The sequence below is a fragment of the Vicugna pacos genome, unplaced genomic scaffold (assembly GCF_048564905.1).
Source record: "Vicugna pacos unplaced genomic scaffold, VicPac4 scaffold_115, whole genome shotgun sequence".
Classification (NCBI taxonomy): Eukaryota; Metazoa; Chordata; class Mammalia; order Artiodactyla; family Camelidae; genus Vicugna; species Vicugna pacos.
Window position 1 is genome coordinate 578,841 of NW_027328795.1, and position 20,083 is coordinate 598,923.

Consider the following 20,083-nt stretch of genomic DNA (forward strand, 5'->3'; position numbering starts at 1 on the left):
GTGTGATGGCAGAATCATGTCCCTCCCCGGCCACAGGGTAGCCACCTGTGACATGTTACTGTACATGGCAAAAGGGATGACAGATATTTTAGGATTAAAAATCTTAGAGGATTTCTGTCTCCTAAATTGTCTATTAGTTAGCCTTTAAACCCATGATACATTATTATAGATTAGTGCAGGGGCACAAATAAAAAGGATTCATATAATCTCACCAGACAAACTGAATGTAGAAAGGATAAGGAAGAAAAACAAAAAGTCACTTATAAGTGCCTTGAACCATAAATTGCTCATGAGGAAATGTTACACAAGGTGAATGTCACAGCCACATACATACTGCCTGAGTGGGATGGGACAAGGGGATCCTGAGATGAGACAATAGGGTGAGTAGTCTGGATTGTCCAGGTGGGCTGAATGTAATCACAGGGGTCCTTAAAATGGAGGATATTTCCCAGCTGAGTTTAAAATCAGAGGGAGGTGTAGCGATGGAGCAATGTTCAGAAAGGCTGCTGACCATGAAAATGGAGGAAGTTGAGGGGCACAAGCTAAGGAAGGTGGGTGACCTCTGTAAACTGGAAAAAAAAAGGAAACATTCTCTTCTAGACCCTCTAGAAGGAAGGAACCCTGCTGGTATCTTGAATTTATCCCAATGAGAACTGTGTTGGATCTCTGACATCCCATAAGCTAATAAGTCTGTGCTGGTTTAAGCTATTAAGCTTATGGGAATTTGTTACAGTGGTAATAGGAAAATAACATAGTGAGTGGTAGTGTAAGGGATTAAAGGTCTAGGATGGGGTGTGGAGAGAATTCTGACATTTACACCTAAAAAACAACCAGGTGAAGTGGGAAGGTGTTTTAAGGAAGACCTACCTGGCAGGGCTGTCAAGCAGACTGGAGTGAGCGAATCCTTGGAGTTAGAGGAATCAATTAAACCTCACAAGGAAAATAAGAAATAAAATGTAGCAGGGCTTCAGTGTTAGTAGATGTAGGAATGGAAATGGGCAGAGAGATATAAACATTATTTTGAAATTAGCTACAGGTTTGATGACTGCATGTTTGGGAGAGTTAGCCGATGTGTGGACTGAATGCATCCCCTCAAAATCCATATGTCGAAACCTCATCTCCCAGGGTGATGATATAGGGATGCGGGGCCTTTGGGAGGTGATTAGTAGGATAAAATGAGGTCATGAGAGTAGAGCCCTCATGAATGGTATTAGTGTTCTTATACAGGGCCCCAAAGTGCTTGCTTCTCTCTCCTCTCTGGGCCATGAAGATAGTGGGAAGACAGCCATCTTCGAGCTGGCAATCCTCTCCCAGATACATTGACCTTGAAAGCCTCAGCCTCCAAACCATAAGGAATATGCTGGTTGTTTAAGCCACCCGACACACGGTAATTTGTTACAGAATCCCAGACTGACGAAGACAGTGGAGAATGCCACTGTGTTTTGCACTGATTGCCTGGAGAATGCTGAAACCCAGGGAAGTGGGCAGCACAGACGTTTACTCATTTAATCCTGCCAACACTGTAGGGGATAGAGTCTACATTTTCCTCGCTATTTAAAAGGTAAGGAAAAAGAGGCACAAATAATAACAATGACAACGACAACAACAACAACAACAGCAACAATAATTTGTCCAAGATTCACACAGAACTCCCTGGAGGGAGAGTGAGAATTAATACTTATGCAGGCTGGCCCCAGAGCCCCTGCTCATAACTACTAAGTCAGATCACCTTGCTTATTTAATCAGTTTTTTTCAACTGTGATATGAGTGTACTGTGTCCAGTAACTTATAATTTCAAAATACCTCACTGTAAGGGAAACATTAGTCGCAGGCATTACAACCCACAGAAAGCTAGACATACAAAAATAACTTGTTAAGGCAAGATAACCAATAATGTTTTTAAATATTATACCTGCTGACCCTTTGCAATAAAGTGTTTATTTATAATTCTGTCTGGCTACAGAAAAACATCATAATCCTGCATGTGGCTGGTGGCTCCCGTGTTGGACAGCACGGGTCTAGAGAATTTAAATGACTTGCCCAGCCTTGCCCAGGAAGCTCGTGGTGGGATCAGAGCTATAGTCTGGGACTGTTCCTTCCTATCCAAGTCCCTCATGGAAGTTTAGAAGCTTCTCCTTTGGTGCCCAGCTGTCTATCCGTACTTATGACATCTTGTCAGGTGCCCCGGCCTGCTTCTGAACATCAGCCAGAACCCACTTCTGCTCTTTTTTGGCCAGGTAATACCTTCTAGCAACTTCCATTGCCTTCTTGGCATCAGTTTTTACATGGAAGGGTAGTGGCTAGAGAAGGAAATGTGTCCACATGACAGGTTTTTCATAAATAAAGTAGGAGTGGTCAAGAGAAGAAAACCTCAGGAATACGAGTGGAAGCAGGTCATTTAATATACCAAATGCGTACTTTCAATGTATGTTTGTGTTTCCGAGTCCACGCTTGTTCTACTCGTGCATTATAGGCCAACACATCAGGAGACAAGGATTTGGGGCAAGAAATAGCGGCTTTAATTTGTAAAGCCAGTGGAGAAGATGGTAGACCAATGTCCTGGAGAACCATCATCCCAAGTCAGAATTCAGGCTCTTCTTATATTAAAAAGGGGAAGCGGGAATGCTTGGTTGATGCAAACTTGGTGTATGAATTCTTTGTTTTTAGAATCCTTTGTTCTTGCAGCTCTTCACCTGGGTCAGATCCGTGTAAACCTCCAACAAGCAAATGTTATTTTCTATTCTGTATCTTGTTATCTTTATACGAATGGAAAAGTGATAATATCCTTCAAAGTCAGAGCCTTGAGAATAGGGTCTCCTGTATATTTCAGGATCTAGGCAACATTGTTTCACAAAAGGTGCAGAAACAGCAAGACTAAGCCTAGGAAACAGGGCACAGGTTTAAAGTCAAAGGAACAGATCTTATATGGAGTCAGATTTGTTCTTTCCTATTTCAGTAGTGCCATGGAGAAGGCACTGTGGGCAGCTTTCTGTAGGGTCCTGGAGGCTTTCTCTCTCAGCCTCTGTGCGCCTCTATTGAAAACCCGTCATCGCTATCTGGCCTGCTGGAAAACCAGTCCGCCTGTTTTGCCCTGAAGTTGTGTTCTGTTTATAACTCATCTCTACTCCTTGGAAAACAACTCAATAAAAACTCAGTTGGTTTCCCACCAGCCCTGAGCAGGGGTGAGGGATAGCATGTTATTATTTTATAAAAAAAATATATAAAAAAGTTTTAAAACAGCACTGGGCACATAGGAGAGAGACAATCAATGCTTCCTGGCTTAAATCGAAAATGATGACTCAGTGAGTCTATGGCTGCTGTATTTGCTGAACTAGTTACTCCTTTGCTCCATTACACATTTATTTTAACTGAAAAAGAAATATATGCATATGGTTAAAAAAATTCAAACAGAGCAAAAAATACTCAAGTGAAAGAAGTTTTCCCTCATCCTCTGTTCTTACACGCCTCCCTGGAGATGCCAATGTTTACAATCCTTTGTGTGCTTTTCCAGATATGCTATGCAAGTTCCCACCAATGTATGTAAATTCCTTTAAAGTTTTACTTATTTTTAACTTTAAGGGATTTAAATCCTCAAGTGGCTTCTGCCACAGTAATAGAAAAGAAGAAATCTGACTCCATATTAGACCTGTTCCTTTGACTTTAACCCTGTGCTCTGTCTCCTAGGCTTCTTCTTGCTTGTAAAACAATGTTGCCTAGAGCCTAAAATATACAGGAGAGCCTATTCTGAAGGCTCTGACCTTTAAGGGTATTTAACACTTTTCCAATCATATAAAGATAACACGTTGCAGAATAGAAAATAACGTTTGTTTTGTTGGAGGTTTACAGGGATCTGACCCAGGGAGATAGCTGCAAGAACAAAGGATTCTAACAAGAAGGAATTCCTACACCAAGAAGTTTGCAAAAACCAAGCACATAGGAAAGCAGCCTGAATTCTGACTTGGGGAGATGGTTTTCCAGGACATTAGTTTGCCATCTAGGTCTACAGAAACTTGCTATTCCATGCCCCAACACTTGGTCTCCCAACTTACTGGCCTGTCCTGCACTGAGGAGAATGAATTTGGACTCAATAACACTTCTACCTACCTAGCAAGTTGGACACTGGGACTGAGGGCAGCTCTCCCACACACAGGGGCCTACGGTGAGCCCTTGATTATTCCCCGAGGTTGGGGTGTGGTTTACCCAGGAGGGATGGGGACTCTACACCAACACTCAGGCAGTCTGCTCCTTCTGGGGCTCTGACATTTTACCTCCCGCTCCCTGCCAGCCCAACATTTGGGACAGTGGAGCTAAGGCAGAGATCGTGCCTGCCTGTTTCCCAGCGTGTAAAAGGGGAATATGTACTCTTCCCAAGGTAGTTCTGAGAAACAACACCTGCGGGTGCTTGGTTCCCTGAGCAACAGTAAACCTAGCTCCTTGTGGGGGCAACGGGTATGATACCCGTAGGGTTTCTGCAGAGACCTTAGCTGGAGGGCTGGGCCAGGGACGTAAAATATGAGCTGTGGGCAATGACGGGTAAGAGAAGGGTGTATAGGCAGGACTGCTGCCTCCTTCGGGGTGCCACAAGAGGTAAAACGCTTTCTCCCCATCTCTGTTACTCCCCTCCCAATTCCAGATAACTGCCTTCCCTCTGCTCCTCCTGTCCATGTGTCTCCCTCCACTTTTCCCCGCCTCCCCTCCTCCTCCCCTATTCTCCCTCCCTCGGTTCCCCTTCTCTCTCAGGACCCAGAGCGGATCGCTGGCCCTCCTGCGCATGCGCAGTTGCTGCCAGCTGGACCGCGGGTTGGAAGCTCCAGCTCCGAGCCGGGGATCGGCCCCAATGGCTTCTCAGCTCTGTCGCCCTGTAGGCCTTTGGCTACTGCCTGGGGCCGGGGCCTCTGGCTGTGGAAGTGCAAGGTGAGGGGATATCGGGAAAGGGGTGAGGCGGCTGCGGGAGGGCGGTCGGCGTGTCACAGCCCCCCAGGGCGCCAGTCAGCGTGTGTTCAGCTGGATTGCTCGGGCCAGACCCCTCTGCCCGCGCCACCTGCCCCGGCGCCCCGGCCACAGCTGTCCAGGGCCAGGTGTGCCCCTGCGCCTCTTGGCCCAGCCGGGCTCCCCTCAGTCCGCGGCTGGCGTCCGCTTCCCCTCTCCCGCCCGCGAGTCCTCCCCTCCCGGGCTTCCTCTCCTAGGCCGCCGACCCGTCCCCACCACTGGGCGGGCTGTGTCCCGGGCGGGCGGGGTCTGCACACCCGGACGGGGCGGGCGGCTTGGGCTGAGGCTGGGGCTGGCCTCCGAGCGGGGCTGCAGCCCGCGTCCCCCACCCCGCTCTCCCTGCCCCGCGACCCCCGGGCTGCCTTCCTCTCCCTTTCCCGATCCCTGAGGTCCAGATTAGCGGCGTGGGCGCTGCTCCCCAGGCTGAGAGCCCGCGGCTGTAACTCCCAGCTTCTCCTGGTGGAGTCGGGAAAAGGGAGCGGCAGTGCTGAGGGAGCTTCTGTCTCCTTGATCAGGATTTCTGCCCCAGGTAAGTACCTTGAACACTTTCAGGTGTTATGATGGCGGTGCTTGTTGATGTCACATGTTTTTATACTGAGAGGGATTACAGTGGTGAAAGCAGGGCTTGGTTCAGTTAAAAATGAGCTGAAGGCATGAGGCTGTCTCATCCTCCATCATTCACTCTCCCAGGGTGAAACGTGAGACCGTCGATCTTAAAAAGATACTTATAGTCCCTAACTAGTGCAGCCCAGCTATTGTGTGTTAACAGGAACAGCACAACCTGAGGCGTTGGAGACCCAGGGACATTGCACTCCTAAAGAGCTCCTGGCAAAATCTGGTTTGTTTTGTTTTTTTTGTTTGTTTGTTTTACTTAAATTGTGGGACAGACTAGTAGTATAGAGGGAAAAATAATTGGCAAGAAGGATTTTTTCATATAACAGCTTTATTGTGATATTGTTCACACACCATGAAGTCCACCCTCTTGAATGTTACAATTCAGCAGCTTTTAGCATATTCACATTTGTGCAACCATTATTATTCCAGAACGTTTTCATCACATCAGAAAGACCAGTTGAAATGCATGACCTATCCACCCCTTCCCAGTGGTGGTTCTAAAGAAGTTTCTTGGCTGTTCCTGACCATAAATTAACTTGTTACATTCCATGAAATATCTGGGAGGAATTCTAATCAGAATTGCAATGAATCTGTCTATCAAAGCAGGAAGAATTAATGTCTTTATGGCATAAACTTCTTCTACACATGAATATATCTGGGACCCTATCTTTTCATCTGTCCAGAGCCAGGCCTATGGGAAATCCTCATTAATTCTTGGGTTTGTGAATGATGAGATTCAATACATCATTAGATGCAACTGTAGCCTTTCACTGAAGAGAAAAGTAACCTCGTAGAAGCCAAGTGATTCTCTGATGGTTAGAATGAGTGACCGCCAGTGCTGGAGTATTCGAGTGGACTTGGTGCTTGCAGAGTTCTCCACCACCTACAGCTAAGGGGATTACCGTGTTCTTTTACTTTTTTTTTTATGGCGTTGCTTTTATTTTTACTTATTATATAAAATTATTTTTTATTGAAGTGTTGTAAATTTACCATGTTAGCTTCAGATGTACAGCAGAGATTCAGTTATAAGCTTATGCATATGTATATAAATGTTTTTCAGATTGTTTTTACTACAACTCATTACAAGAAATTGAAAATAGTACCCTGTGCTATATAGTAGGTCCTTGTCATTTATTTTATATTTATTAATGTGTATCTGTTAATCCTCCCTTTCCTGCCTGCTAACAACAGTTTGCTTTCTATGTCCATGAGTCTATTTCTAGCAGCACCGTTTTTGCTAGCAATATATGCTGGTTGGCTCTTTTCTGTTTCAGTAGTTCCATCTTATGTGTGGGCGTTTTTCTTCTGGTGGGCCTGTGTGTGGTTTGCACACGTGATAATAGAGATCTGTATTTGGGAGAACTCCAGGCCTCGTGTAGTCCCTCGTATGGAGCGCCCACTGAACTGATGCTTGAACTTGGGAAAAAACAGTAAATGTTGGAATTTCCACTATGGTTGAGACTTCCAGGTTTCTATAACCTCTTTAGCCCACCTAAATTTTGGCTGCACCCAATACTGGATAATTTGGTGGAACTTCATGGTATGGTGGTGTAGAGACAGGGCCTTGTATGCTTCTTCTCTTTCCTTTTTCTAACAATCATTTTCCTGGGCCTTCCAGGTACTCCCCCAGAAGGGCCCAGGGCTGGCTTGGTGCTGCACTGAGGCAATATTTGTTAATAAGTCCCTTTCCTCATCTCTTCTGAGCCTCCATTTCCTTCTCTGCACAATGAGGGCTTAGACTAGATAAGTGCTTTTCAGTTTCTTTTAAAGCCGTGTTTCCTTTGAGAAACAGAAAATTCAAATCTCTCCTCCCATCACAACCCTTTAGATTTTGACACGTCCTCCAAGGAGTCACATAGCTCTTTGTGGTAAATTGATGTGATTGTGATTCCACGTGGCACAGAAAAGACTCTTCAGAGATTTATTGCAGGGAGAGGGCAGGAAAGGGGCAGTATGTCACACTTTCTTGTGTGAGCACTGGAGCAAAGGCTTGGGTTTAAATACAGTGTCTGATGTGGCAACTCTCTAATCTTGCACAATGTGATAAACCTCTATCCCTAGTTTCTTAATGTGTCAAGTTGGGGTGGTAATGTTTTAAGGCTTTTGTGAAACATTATACACATAAGCCATTTGTGTCTCGGTAGATACAAGACCTGCTAGAGAGTCGGAATTTCTTTAAAAATACATATATATTGTCCACATCACTCTGTCTGTGTGTATTTTGAAGTTCCTGGAGGGTGAGGGTTGAGTGTAATGTCCATCGTGGGACAGGTGGCCCATGGGTCTGTGTGCCTCAGATTGCCCCCTCCTCCTCAGTCCTCTTCCTCTCAGTCCAGGATGAAGTTCCCTAGTAGATTTACACACAGGTCTTGTGGAAATGGCTTTTCATTTTATTGTTTCACCAAGGAGGGTTGCCATCATGATCTCTGTGGTCAGGTTTTGGTGACCTGAAGGCTATGCAATTGGGGATTTCTATTTTATAAAAAGAAAAAAAATTACAAATACAAAATTAGACCTAGGTTGGTGGCAGGGGCTTTTGAAAGTGGGGACCATTAGCTTTTTTAGCTTCAGGTGCAGTGGCCTCTGGCCATGAGGACACATCCTCATGCTCTGAATTTGGAGGGACCAGTGGGTTCAGTGGGAATATTTACTGAGTGCATCTCATGGGCTGCGCATTCTCTTATTTGTACTGTGTGTTCCTTATTTGAGACGGTGAGCTGATTTAAACTCAATAGCCTCTTTAAAATAATAGACTTTTTATTTTTAGATGTAATGTAGATTCCCATGTAGTTGTAAGAGATAATATGGAGAGGGCCTATGGACTCTTTGCCCAATTTTCTTTAATAGTTCCATCTTGCAAAGTTGGGGTACTATTCATTCGTGACTCACTAACCCTTTTAGGTTTGTGTTATTGCCCTCATTTCTATTTATGAATAAACTGGTGTTGAGAGAAGCACACAGGTCTGCCCAGGTCACCCACGTGGTTAGTGAAGATTTGGGTGGAACGTGGGCTTGGCATTTCCAAGCAGTACCATTATGATGGTCTGTGGCAGGGAGCAGCATTCACTTTGCTTGTTTATTCATTCATTCAACAAACATTTATTGAATAAACTCTGTGGGTCAGATGCTTTCATAGGGTTATCTGATTCTTCAGCAGTATGGAGAATCAGGTAATGTTTTCTTTTTCTTTTTTTTTTTAATATGAGAAAAATATCTCTGAGAGGTTATAATCTCCCCAAAGGAAAAATAGCTCATAAATGAGGGATAGTACATTTGTACAGTTCCTTCTTCTTATGCAGGTGGTACCCTAGGCATTTTACATTTGCAAACTTCCATAATCCAGATATATTCTTGTAAGGCAAGAAGTTTTTTTTTAATTGAAGTATAGTCAAGTTTACAATGTTGTGTCAATTGCAAGGTGGTTTTTTTTGAATTTTGAATGGAGAAAATATTTTTTGAGGGGGTTAATTAAGTTTATTTATTTGTTTCATTTTTCTAAAATGAGGTACTGAGGATTGAGCCTAGGTCCTTGAACATGCTAAGCACGTGCTCTACCACTGAACTGTACCCTCCTCCCCAAAGCAAGTTTTCTTACCCATTATTCTGCACCTTAGGAGTTCAAATAAATTGGCGTTGAAATCCAGATATTTTGATCCTACTATGGTTCTTTTCATTATATCCTGCTGAGGGGTGGGGAAGCAGTTCCTTTATTCATTCATTTATTCAGCAGTTTTGAGCACCGACTTTGCATCAGGGCCTGCCTAGGTGCTTGGAAACAGAAAACAAGAAATGATCCTTTTCTGCAGGGGATGGAAGCCTAGACCAAAAGCTGGGTAATGTGATCTGAGCTTCAGTAGCCATGTGCAGATGCTGAGGACAAAATTATCCCCGATTTGCTTGGACTTCCCTTGCCTTCTGGCTGGTGCACACCAGGTCGCCGCATCCCAGTGAGGCCCGCAGCCCACAGCACAGTATGTACATAGACTTACCCTCCCTTCTCGGCAGGGCCTGCAACATGAACGCCCCTGACTACGTGCAGTGCGCTGAGGACCACCAGACTCTCCCGATTGTGGTCCAACCCGTGGGGATCATCTTAGAGAATTTCTTTTGCATCTATAATGGAATCTCCTTGGTGAGCCAGATCAGACCGTGCGGCTCCCAGTGGGCACTCTGTATCTACTATAGGTATCTCTATGCGCCCGAGAATGGATGGAGTGACTTCCAGACCCACCGCAATGTCATGGGCCTTGTCACCATTACTGACTGCCTCTTGGCCAAGACCTTCTAGAAGCTCCACGCACAGAGGAGCTGTATGGCACCACGCTCTACGACTCTCAGCTCTTTGTCTTTGTGCTGTATGGGGAGGTGGCCGAGCAGCCGCACACCGATGTGGCCTTCAATCTACGAGGACTGCGGGTGGTGGAGAAGAGGATCGACGACTTCACTGAGTCACTCTTCATCTTGCCCAAGTCCAAGTGGCTGGATGGGGACCCCGAAAATTCTGGGGAGAAGACCCCCCTCCTCTACATCCTATTTGAGAAGGAGGACTTCGTGGGACTGGACACAGACAGCAGGCAAGTCAACCTGAAGGCCGGGCCACCCTGGCTGTGTGACAGATTGCTTCCCTACATCCAGAATGGGATCATCAAGGAGGAGGGCTTTCTTGTAGCCAAGGCGGGAAGGAGGTGTAGCCCGCCGGTTTTCAGACGTTTAAAACTAAATCCGCCTTTGTTTCAGAGAGATCCTTTTAGGGTTAGTGTGGACACTTACTCCCCCTTTTCAGCCAGGACACTTGGGGGGACCCCTGGAGTTGCTGTCCAATAGAGTAGCCACAGCTACTGATGTTAGTAGTGCTGGGGAGGAGGCCGGTCTGAGCTGAGATGTGCTGTAAGTCAAATGCACATCAGACGCTGAAACTTGTCTAGTAAAAAGAATATAAACTATCTTGTTACTTTCTATATTGATTACACGACAAAATGATAGTATTTTACATACAGTAGAATAAGTAAGGTCTGTTCTTAAAATCAGTTACTTGGTTTTTTTTTTTGTTACATTTTAAACGTGGCAACTGGGAAACGTTATTTACATGACTCTCATTTCATTCCTGTTGGACAGCCTGTCCTGGGACAGTTTCATCCCTTTGCTTATAAATGAGACTCTGAATCCCGAGACGCAGAACGAGGTGCTGGTTGAGCTCAGGGTGGAGCCGATGTCTCCTGCCTCCCAGGCCCAGCACCAGCACGGCTCAGGCCCTCTCCCCTGCCTGACAGCCACCATGCCAAGTTAGGACATCAGAAACACTGCCAGGGGCTTCCGAATTAGCTCCTTACGCAGGGAAAGGCTTGTCACGGTGTATGGGACACAGCAGGGAAAAATTCGTCCTCACTTTGTCCCTGTGATTAGGTCAAAGGCCCCACTCTGCCTTGGAAGTGCAGACGATCTCTTCTGGGCTGCCTAACCCCTCACCCTCTACTATGTTTCCCTGTGTATCTTTCAAGCTGTCCCTCGGGCAGAAGAGGGTGAGACGTCTTTGCCGAGAGGTGGTCCCCCTTTACTGGGGAGAGTGAGGTGAGCTGTGTCCCCCTGGCCTACGGCCTCGGGCCTTGAGTCTGGAGAGCGCTCATGGCGGTCCCACAGGTGACGGTCGGAGGACATGGCACGTGCTGCCGGGCCCGCTGTGCAGGAGGGGCTCTGTGATTCTCTGTGATTCTAAGGTCAGATTCTACTTTCTTGTTGTTGGTAAGATGGAGGAGAAGATGCCAGAGAATTGATAAAAAGAAAATCCACACCAGTCCTGTGAATGACAGACACAGGGGATCCGTGTCCCACCTGCGTGTGGTGCCTGGCGGGCTCTGGAATAATTTTCACTTCCTCCCCGGACATTCCTCTATGGCTTAAGGAAGGGGAGAGGCATGTCGTGGCCATGATCTGTACTTGTCCTCACAGGGCCCTGTGATCTACATGCCCACACTACACTTCTGCTCCTTGGAGATGAGGTGTCAGGTTTAGGAAACTGGGCACTGCTGAGGGCATAGCTGCCAGAACCGTGCTACACCAAGGCTGGCTCCGTTCACCTCACCTGTCACCTCCTGTTGAGTCCTAAGGCGTCATTCAAGGTAGGTGCATCGGTGCAATGAAAGCAGGGACCTCCTTCACCCCCTGGACAGACTGGTGGGTGATCAGTGGAAGCCTGGAGCCCTGCCCCAGCCCCACGCCAGTGCCTCCTATTTTGTCATAGGAGGCACTGATGACATTTTTGCTCAGCAACTGCTTGGCTCTGATTCTGCAGAGCCAACAGAGAATGCCAGCTTGTTTTTGCCTTTTGAAGTCTGCCCTTGGGATTTGGCAGAGTAGCTGGATGTGTGCTTAGCCCATAGTGGTTGACACTGTCACCATTGTTTACCCAGAACCTCGTGTACCAGGCATGGCTGCCGGCATCAAAATACAGCAGCACATTAAACCTCCCTCCTGGTGGGTCTGTCTGTTCTGGTACCATAAGGGCTCAGCCAGCATCTGAACGTCAGTGAGATAACGTGGCCAGTGAGCTCGGGTCAAGCACGTTCTCCTCCAGTGACTTTTACTCCATTGTTGCTTTTACTATTCCACAGTCATTAATTTTTTAAACAATGCTTTGGTTCAGGAGCAGAACCTAATTCTCCCCTGTTCCTCTTGGTGGGAGTGAGTAAAGTTGTCCAGCTTGAAATGCGACCACATTTTGTAGCTCAAAAGCTGTCTACACGCATCTAGGTGAAGTTTTGGTTTGGGGCGCTGACCACGTTGGGGTCCCCCGGCAGCATCGCTCCCCTCAGGCCCCTGCCTTCCCTGGATCAGGAGGTGAGGGTGGGTCTCACCGTCCCTGCGTCCCTGTCCTCATCACACTGACGTAATTTCTTGTAAATGCTGTCAAAGTCATTTTTGTTCTCGTGTGTTTCTAATTTTGGCTGTTCCTCTATTCCTTTTTCTATTTTCCTTTTTCCCTTATACCACCCCGTGAGCATGTTGTTGGGTCTGAAAATGTGGGCTGTGCACACCCTGCATTGGAATAGCCAGATCGCCCTCTGTGCCGTCTCCATCGCTATAAAAAGCAAAAACTTAACAGTTGCCATGATTCGTATATTATCCTAGTCATCTTATTTTCTACTTTTTTGGAATTTTTGCTATGTTAGCACATCACCCACTGGAGTTTGATATCTGTTAAAGTCCTTGCTTTGAGGAACCTGTTAGTTCGTCCTTATATTTGGTAACAAATGCTCTCTTACTAATTTTGTTTATTTGTTTTGAAGAAGTGAGATGCGAATTGATTTAGGCAGCTGCTGAGGGATTTTTTTCATGGAGTATTTAAACTTGGAAAGTCAAATTCTGCAGCACCTTGCTTGATTCTGGCTTTTACACAAACGTGCTCGGCACATGGTTCCTGGCTGTCGCTGTGTGACGTGCGTGACGGCGCTTTCTGGCCGGCGGTCACTGGTGAGGAAGTGGCCGGCTCGGGGGTGAGCAGCTGCAGGGGACGCTGTTGGAGGAAGCAGTCACCGGTTTTTTGTTTTTTGGTTTTTTTTTTTTGCATTCACCTTCCCAGTGCCATTTACTTTACTTTGCATTCATAGAGGGGCAGGAGCGGGCCTAAAACCATGCCACTCTTTTGTTCCCTTTATGAGGCTGGTTTTTCTAAGTATCAGGAAAACATTGCCTTGTCCTAAGTAACTGGTTCACTTGGATCTGGTGGACACAGGGACCGCTAAAGGGGACCGTAGCTTCCTCTCTGCTTCAGCCAGTGGGCATTCAGAGCCAGGTCTGTGGTTTGCCTCAGCAGCCGTGCAGGCCTCCCTGCACCGGCCTTTACTTTTACCCCTTTTTGGCAGTAAATAGCTGACTCTGTGTCTGTTGCAGCTGATGTCCACCACTGACGGCCGTGTGGTTATTTTGCGGTAGTGAGTCTCCAACACCCCTGTCAGCTGTGAAGGGACCTTGCATTCTCACCCCGACCCTGGTTCATCTCACCCAGGGAAAGGGCTTGGCCACCACCGTCATGCTGGACATGAGGCCTTGTTTCTCCTTTCATGCTCTGGTCCAAATGTGGACACTTCATCCTTCACTGACTTGGTCTCGCTTGAGACAGTCCAGACTTTCTGAAAGAGTCCATCACATTCTGGGGGGGAACAGAACAGAAGTAAGAGTCGCAAGTAGGAGTCTAGGCTGTCTGGGTTGGCAAATGCAGGCTGAGATCTGTGATGGCCGGTCTGTGCCCTGGAAACTGGCCTTTCCCGTGGCTCCCGAGAGAAAAGGGGTCGGAGCGAGAACAGACTTGCCTGGGTTCCTACCATCCTCATCTGCTCACTGACAGGAGTGTCAGCTAACTAGGAGCTCCCCCAGACCTCGGGCCCTTCAAACCTCAGATCACGGGAGATCCTTGAGTCCCTTCTTCTGGTCCTTCTTTGTGAGAATCCAGTGCCTTCTGAGGTGACTGGCAGCAGGAGATGCCTCCCCCTCCAGGGAACTCCCTTCGGAGGACTGTGACTCAGTGCACCTTGCTGTGAGCTTGTGGGTTTCCATCGTGCTCCCTGCAGAACCAGACTTGAGACTGGCTTAGCGACAGAAATAACAAGACTGATTCCAGGGCAGGGCCAGGTGGAGGGAACAGTGGAAATTGAATGTGACCTCAAACAACTAGGTGGGTGCTGGGGCTGTTACTAAAATGGGGAGCCTGGGAGGTACCTGCCAGGAATCGAAGTCTAGAGTAAATGGTGGACATAAGGCCTTTTTTTTTGACATATGGCATTTTTAAGATGCCATTTGTCATCCAAGTTAGGACTTCCAAGAGGCACTCGTGTCTATGAGCCTGGGGCTCAGGTGAAGGAGCCGGACTAGAGATACACATTGGGATTCGTCATTCTTAGCTGGTGTTCACAGCCGTGCAAGTGGATCAGCTCATCTCAAGAGGTGCAGACTGTGTCTGAGGGGGGGCAGGGCTGTGCCTGGTTTGGAGGAAAGCCCGGACCATGCAGCTTTGGTGTGTCAGTCAGCGGCGTTTGTGATTTTCAGAGCAATGGCATTTATCCTTAAGGTTCTGGGGGGTGGGCAGGGCCACACAGGAAGAAATCTGAAGAGAGGGTTTTGGCCACGTGTGCGCGTCTTGGGACGATCCAGAGGCTGCAGGGTCCAGAAGGGGAAACTCCTCAGAAGCTGGAGTCGGAGTGGGGAGTTGGGAGAATGTAGTCACACTCTCCTGTGATGAAGGGAGGGAGGCCTAGGGAGTCCGCACCCTAGCGGACTCTCTTTCCCACGAACAAAAGGCAATCAGACAGAAGATTTGAGGTAAGAAGGGATGGGCGTTGGGAGAGGAGCCAACCTGGAGAACGGTGGTTGAACAATTCTTGAATAGTCTCCCTGAAACATAGAGTTAAAAAAACCCAGACTCTTAAGAATATTGATAGTGACTGGGGAGGAGGCAGTTGTTTTTCTGACCTCCTAAGGGTAAGGTATGTATCCGGGGATATACAGAAGAATCGGGCAGTCTGTTCCTGGGGCTTCACCCTTACCAGGGGGAACAGTGCAAGTTTAAAGGGGGAGAAGGGCAGCGGAGGGAAACTAGCCAGGCCCCGTGTCACGTACCAGTCGGCCGCCCTACTTGCGTGTTGCATTCACATCCATGCCTCCCAAGTGGGCGGTGGCAGCCCCGTTTTGAAGATTGGGAAGCCTCCTCAGAGGTTTAAGGAATTGGTTCATTTAGCAGCTAGTAAATGCTGTAGCAGGATTCCAGCAGGGCCTTGTCAGACTTCAAGGGCATGTTCTCTCTACTAATTCCGGTTGTACCTGAAATGGTGAAGTGAGTCAGTTTCGGAGCCTTTCAGAGAAAGTACGCTTTAAGTGCCTCAGGACTGTTGCACAAAGCTCAGTGTTCTTTCATGGTTCGGAACCACCGCAGTGCTTTTTGCCCCACAGATATAAGGTCTTACTCCTTTGACGATGGCGTGGTTGTAAATGACATACAGGTGCAAAACCACACTTAGCAGCTTCTGAAGGGAAACTCTCCTGTTCTCCCTTGATCGGCTTTCTTCCACGGGATGTAACTGTGCTGCAGCTAAGGCCTGAGCTTTCCGTATGGAGTGAGGGTTTGATATCCAAATTTAGCATAAAACAGTCAGATGGAGAAAATCGAAGATGACAATATATTTTGGGGTTTCATTAGACAAGACATACTATCTGTTAATGGCTCATAAAGCTAATGAAATTGAGTACAGAACATTGCATTTCTTACTTTCTACTGAGAGCTGTCTTCCAACATAAGGTTCTCTGCTTTGGAACTTCAGCTCAGCCACTAGGGCGCCTGTCATTGTGTTGGTGTGATTGCATTTACACAGTGCATGTAATCTGGGCTTCCTTAGCCCCAAACACTCCAGTGCAGAATCATAGGCTGTAGCCATCACTTAGTTATACAAATACTTCTAAAACTATATGATACCAAAAAAAATAAATAAATAAATAAAAATAAAGAGAGAGAGGGAGATTGCCTTTATCAAAGTTCCTTTGGATTTTAACTGCAAAGTGTTGTTGAGCAGCTCTGGTTTCCTTTGGATATGAATATATACATTTCTTTGCATGTAACTTGGATTTCAGGCTTGAACACCAAGCTCTTGTTTTCCATGAGCCACAAAAATCATAGCCAAATGACACACATATGAAACAGTTTATTCTTTTTATCTGAGACAGAATCCTTGAATTTGGGACTTGAGCTGCGACTTTCCTGTTTGCTCTTCCCACCCCTCTTGTCACCTCACTCCTTTTTCCCACGTGGCCTCCAAGAGGTCATGGTCTCATAGGAGCAGGTGGACAAATACCAGTTGGTCGCCAAGCAGTGCTGCTGTAGATGGAGCCCAGCCAAGAGCTAAAGGACATCATCAGGGAGGACTTCCTGGAAGAAATTGGCTCTACATTCAGTTCTGGGGACAGAGTAAGAGTCAGCCAGGGGAAGGAATCAAGAGGGTGACTCAGGTGGCAGGAGCAGCCCGGGTAGAGGCCTGGAGGCTTGTGGGGTGGGGACTCGGGGAGACTGCCCTGTGTGGTCCAGGGTGGTGGGAGACCCTGCTTTGAAGGACACTGGAGAGGGCCTAGGGGTGGAGGGCTTTGGAGGAGCTTGGTTTTTACTAGAACTGACACAGAAGAGGCAGTGAAGGGTGTCAGCAGGAAGTGACCCTTAGGAGAGCAGCTCTGCCTGTCCTTTTGAGTCCCACCCCTTCATTCTTTTATTCACAACACACGCAATTCTGAGTGTCTAGGGGAGAGGGGGTGGACCCACAGTAGTAAGCAAAATGTACTTGCTTCTTGAGAGCTTAGCAGTGTCAGAAGTTGACTTAGATTAAAATGTTTTATTAACACAGCAGGGAACCTAATCCAAAGTGCGGAGGTTGGAGGGAAGGAAGACTTCCTTGACAAACAGTTAAAATGAGCCTGGAGGCTAGTGGGAAGTAGCAGCAGGTCACGGGGCCCCTGAGGTCACTGGGGACCTGGTACTGAGGTGAGGATGGACAAGCAGGGTCGGGGGTGGGGCTAGAACTCTACCAGGGAGCCTCTGATGGGTTTGAAGTGGGGGAGATGTAATCAAATTTGTGCTTTGGGAAGGCTGCCTTGGCTGTGTGTGTGTGTGTGTGTGTGTGTGTAGCGGGGAAGAGGGGGAGGGTGTCACCAACTGGGAGGGTCATTAGAAGACCATTCACAGGCTCGGAGGCCACCAGTGGGAGAGGGGCGTCGGGACTGCTTGGGGACCGCAGGGGCAGAGTGGATGCCGGGTTTCCTTGTGTGGAGGGCTTGTTAGCGGGGTCGCTCTAGCGACACCTTGTGGCTGGAAGTAAACAGATGGAGGCCGCCAGGTGGACTTACCTCTTCTCTCCTTCCCTGCCTTGTGTGATGATCTTAGCTCTGCCACCATATGGAACAGAAGAGCTAAGTTCCAGAGTAGCCCAGGACTTTGCTGGGCTCGTTCAAGTGAGAGCAGATAGGATTTAGGCTTGTGTTGAGATCTGTAAGTTAACTTAGCTAGAAACGTCCTGTCTTTTGGATTTTCATAGGGGTAGTAATTCTTGATAAAGATTGCTTTCTTGGTGAGAGGAAATTTAATACAACTGATGTCTTTCTCAAAAAATATCTTATCTTTTAAGAAATTTAATATTCAAAATAATAGGAATATTTTAAAATGATAAACTAAGGCTTTCGTGTAGTTTCTTTGGTTTCTGAGTTGATGTGTAGGTAGACCCTTTGCATTACATAATAGCACATCTTTGACAGTATTTAAAGAGCTGTGAGTGAGCGCCCCCAATTTGAAAGCATCATTAAAGCTTGCTCTGAAATAGTGAAGTCATATAGGTCTTGTTTGCAGAAGCCAGATATTTGGTTTATAATCTGCAGCATAGCTCCCTTTATAAAATAATAATAGATTCAAAATTAACAAAGTGGAAAATAATTGATTTTTTTTAAAAAATGAAACATAAACTTTCTTGTGCTATTGTTGCAACTGGAAATTTTGAAAAGAAAAATCCTATTGTAATATCATCTAAGTGAAATACATATATGTCTGTCACATTTGAATAGTAACTGCACAGTGGTTTTTGAAGTCAGGATCATTCCAGCTCAGATACTGGCAGTGATGGTTGCTGGTTTTCAATGGAAGAGCCTAAATTTGCTTTCTTAGCTTTATTCTTTTCTTTTCTTATATTTTCTTTTCTTTCCTTTTCTTCTCTTTTCTTTTCTTTTCTCTCTCTCTTTTCTTTTTTTTTTTTTTTTGGGTAGTGCGAGGGTTGAGTAGTGCTGTGCCAGCATGATTTGGGGCAATTTGTGGGCAGATGTCGTGCAGCAGCAGTGAGATATTTCCATGCATTTTACTTTCCGGACATCACCAGGGAACATGTGTGGTTTGTGCCTGCAGGATGGGATGCTGCAGGACTCCCTGGTCCATCAATGTTATGCCTTGGAGCTGCTCCGGTCAGTGAATGATTTTCTGTGGCTTGGAGCTAATGTGGTCTGATGCAGATGATCAGATGTGTAACTAAAGTACTGTTACTTGAAATAAGAGAAAAGCTAGCAAAAATGTCTCTAAAATACAGGATGAGGGAGGAGAATTGGCTGAGCTGCTTGCAGTGGGGAATATTCTCAGGTGACTCCCTCACTGTGTCTCCTGTCACTATCCCCCACAGCCCTGCATGGCAGTCCTACTGAAGCAACCATGCACTTTCTCAGAAACGCGCTGAATTTCCTTGTGCCTCTGATTGTTCACTTTTTTTTTTGAAAGCACATCTTGCCCTTTGCTTAAATGCCATCCCTGCTAGCCACCACTTACACTCATTCTTCTGGACCTCGTCCATATATAGCTGCTGAATGAAAGAACAAAATGTAGTATCTCCATTTAGTGGAATATTATTCAGACATAAGAGTGAATAAAAAAGAAAAAATAAATAAAGGGGAATATGAAAAAAGCCATCTGCTCTGGGTAGTCCACCCTGACTGCTCAACCCGGCCTTTTCCCTTTGAAACCCCACCCCTTATACCCCACTCTACTATTTTTGATAGTATTTACCACCTTCTAATAAAGTTTAACATTTTCAAAAAAAGAGAGACATGCTGATACCACTTCAACATGGGAAAGCCTTGATAACAGCACGTTAACTGAAAGGAACCAGACACAAACGGCCACATATTGTTGATTTCAGTGATCTTAGAAATGCCCAGAATTGGCTCATGCAGTGGCAGAGAGCAGATGATGGTTGCAAGGGGCTGGGTGGAGGGGGGTTGTGGAGTGACTGCTAGTGACAGGGGTGTTCTATTGGGGTGATGAAGTGTTCTGGAAATAGATGGTGGTGAGGGCTGCACAACCGTGAGTGTGCAGAAGACTGCTGAGCGCTGTCTCTGGGAGTGCTTGTTGTTGGGGCGGCTTTATTTTGTTCTCATCCTGTAATGTGAAGGGTCATCTTGTGCTGAGACCATTTAACTCCTGTGAGTGGTAAGGCTAAGAGACTTTGCAGAATCATGTTTCTTTTTTCCCCCTTGCTGAGTGTAGGCAAAAATGGTTTAAGCCTGAGAAAGTGCTCCATATGCAGAAATGTCTTTCAGTTTTGGCTGGTGTAAAAATCTTGTGAGCTTTTTAATCATTTAGGACAGTCTGTAGGGGGAAACAGCCTGTGAAGCCTGGGTGAGACTTGGAAGAGCCGCGCTACCCTCCCAGACACGGGTGGGGATTTCACCCCCATTCAGGCAGTGAAGGGCCAAGACCCGTGAGAGGAGTTGACAGTCATGAATATTTATGTGTATCCGCTGCTTCATCTTGGATATTAATTTCTAGCTGAGTCATTTTGTGGCGGCAGCCTCATCCTACATCAGGAATTTATAGTATCTGCTCTTTGAGGTGAAGAGCTGACAGACTTGATTATTTAACAGTCTATCTTGTATTGATATCTCAGATTCCTTTGTCAATCGCAAAACAGCAGAAATACAG

The 20,083-nt window shown here is 46.5% G+C and overlaps 1 protein-coding gene across 1 annotated transcript in view; it reads left to right on the plus strand.

Moving 5' to 3' along the window:
* Positions 1 to 3,780: 3,780 nt before the first annotated feature.
* Positions 3,781 to 20,083, plus strand: part of LOC140694973 (uncharacterized) — a 30,881-nt gene continuing 14,578 nt past the window's right edge. The window contains exons 1-3 of the mRNA XM_072957969.1: positions 3,781 to 4,159; positions 4,634 to 4,914; positions 5,440 to 5,518. Coding sequence (XP_072814070.1) covers positions 3,967 to 4,159; positions 4,634 to 4,914; positions 5,440 to 5,518 — 553 coding nt within the window. The 5' untranslated portion in view covers positions 3,781 to 3,966. The remainder of the gene's footprint in view (positions 4,160 to 4,633; positions 4,915 to 5,439; positions 5,519 to 20,083) is intronic.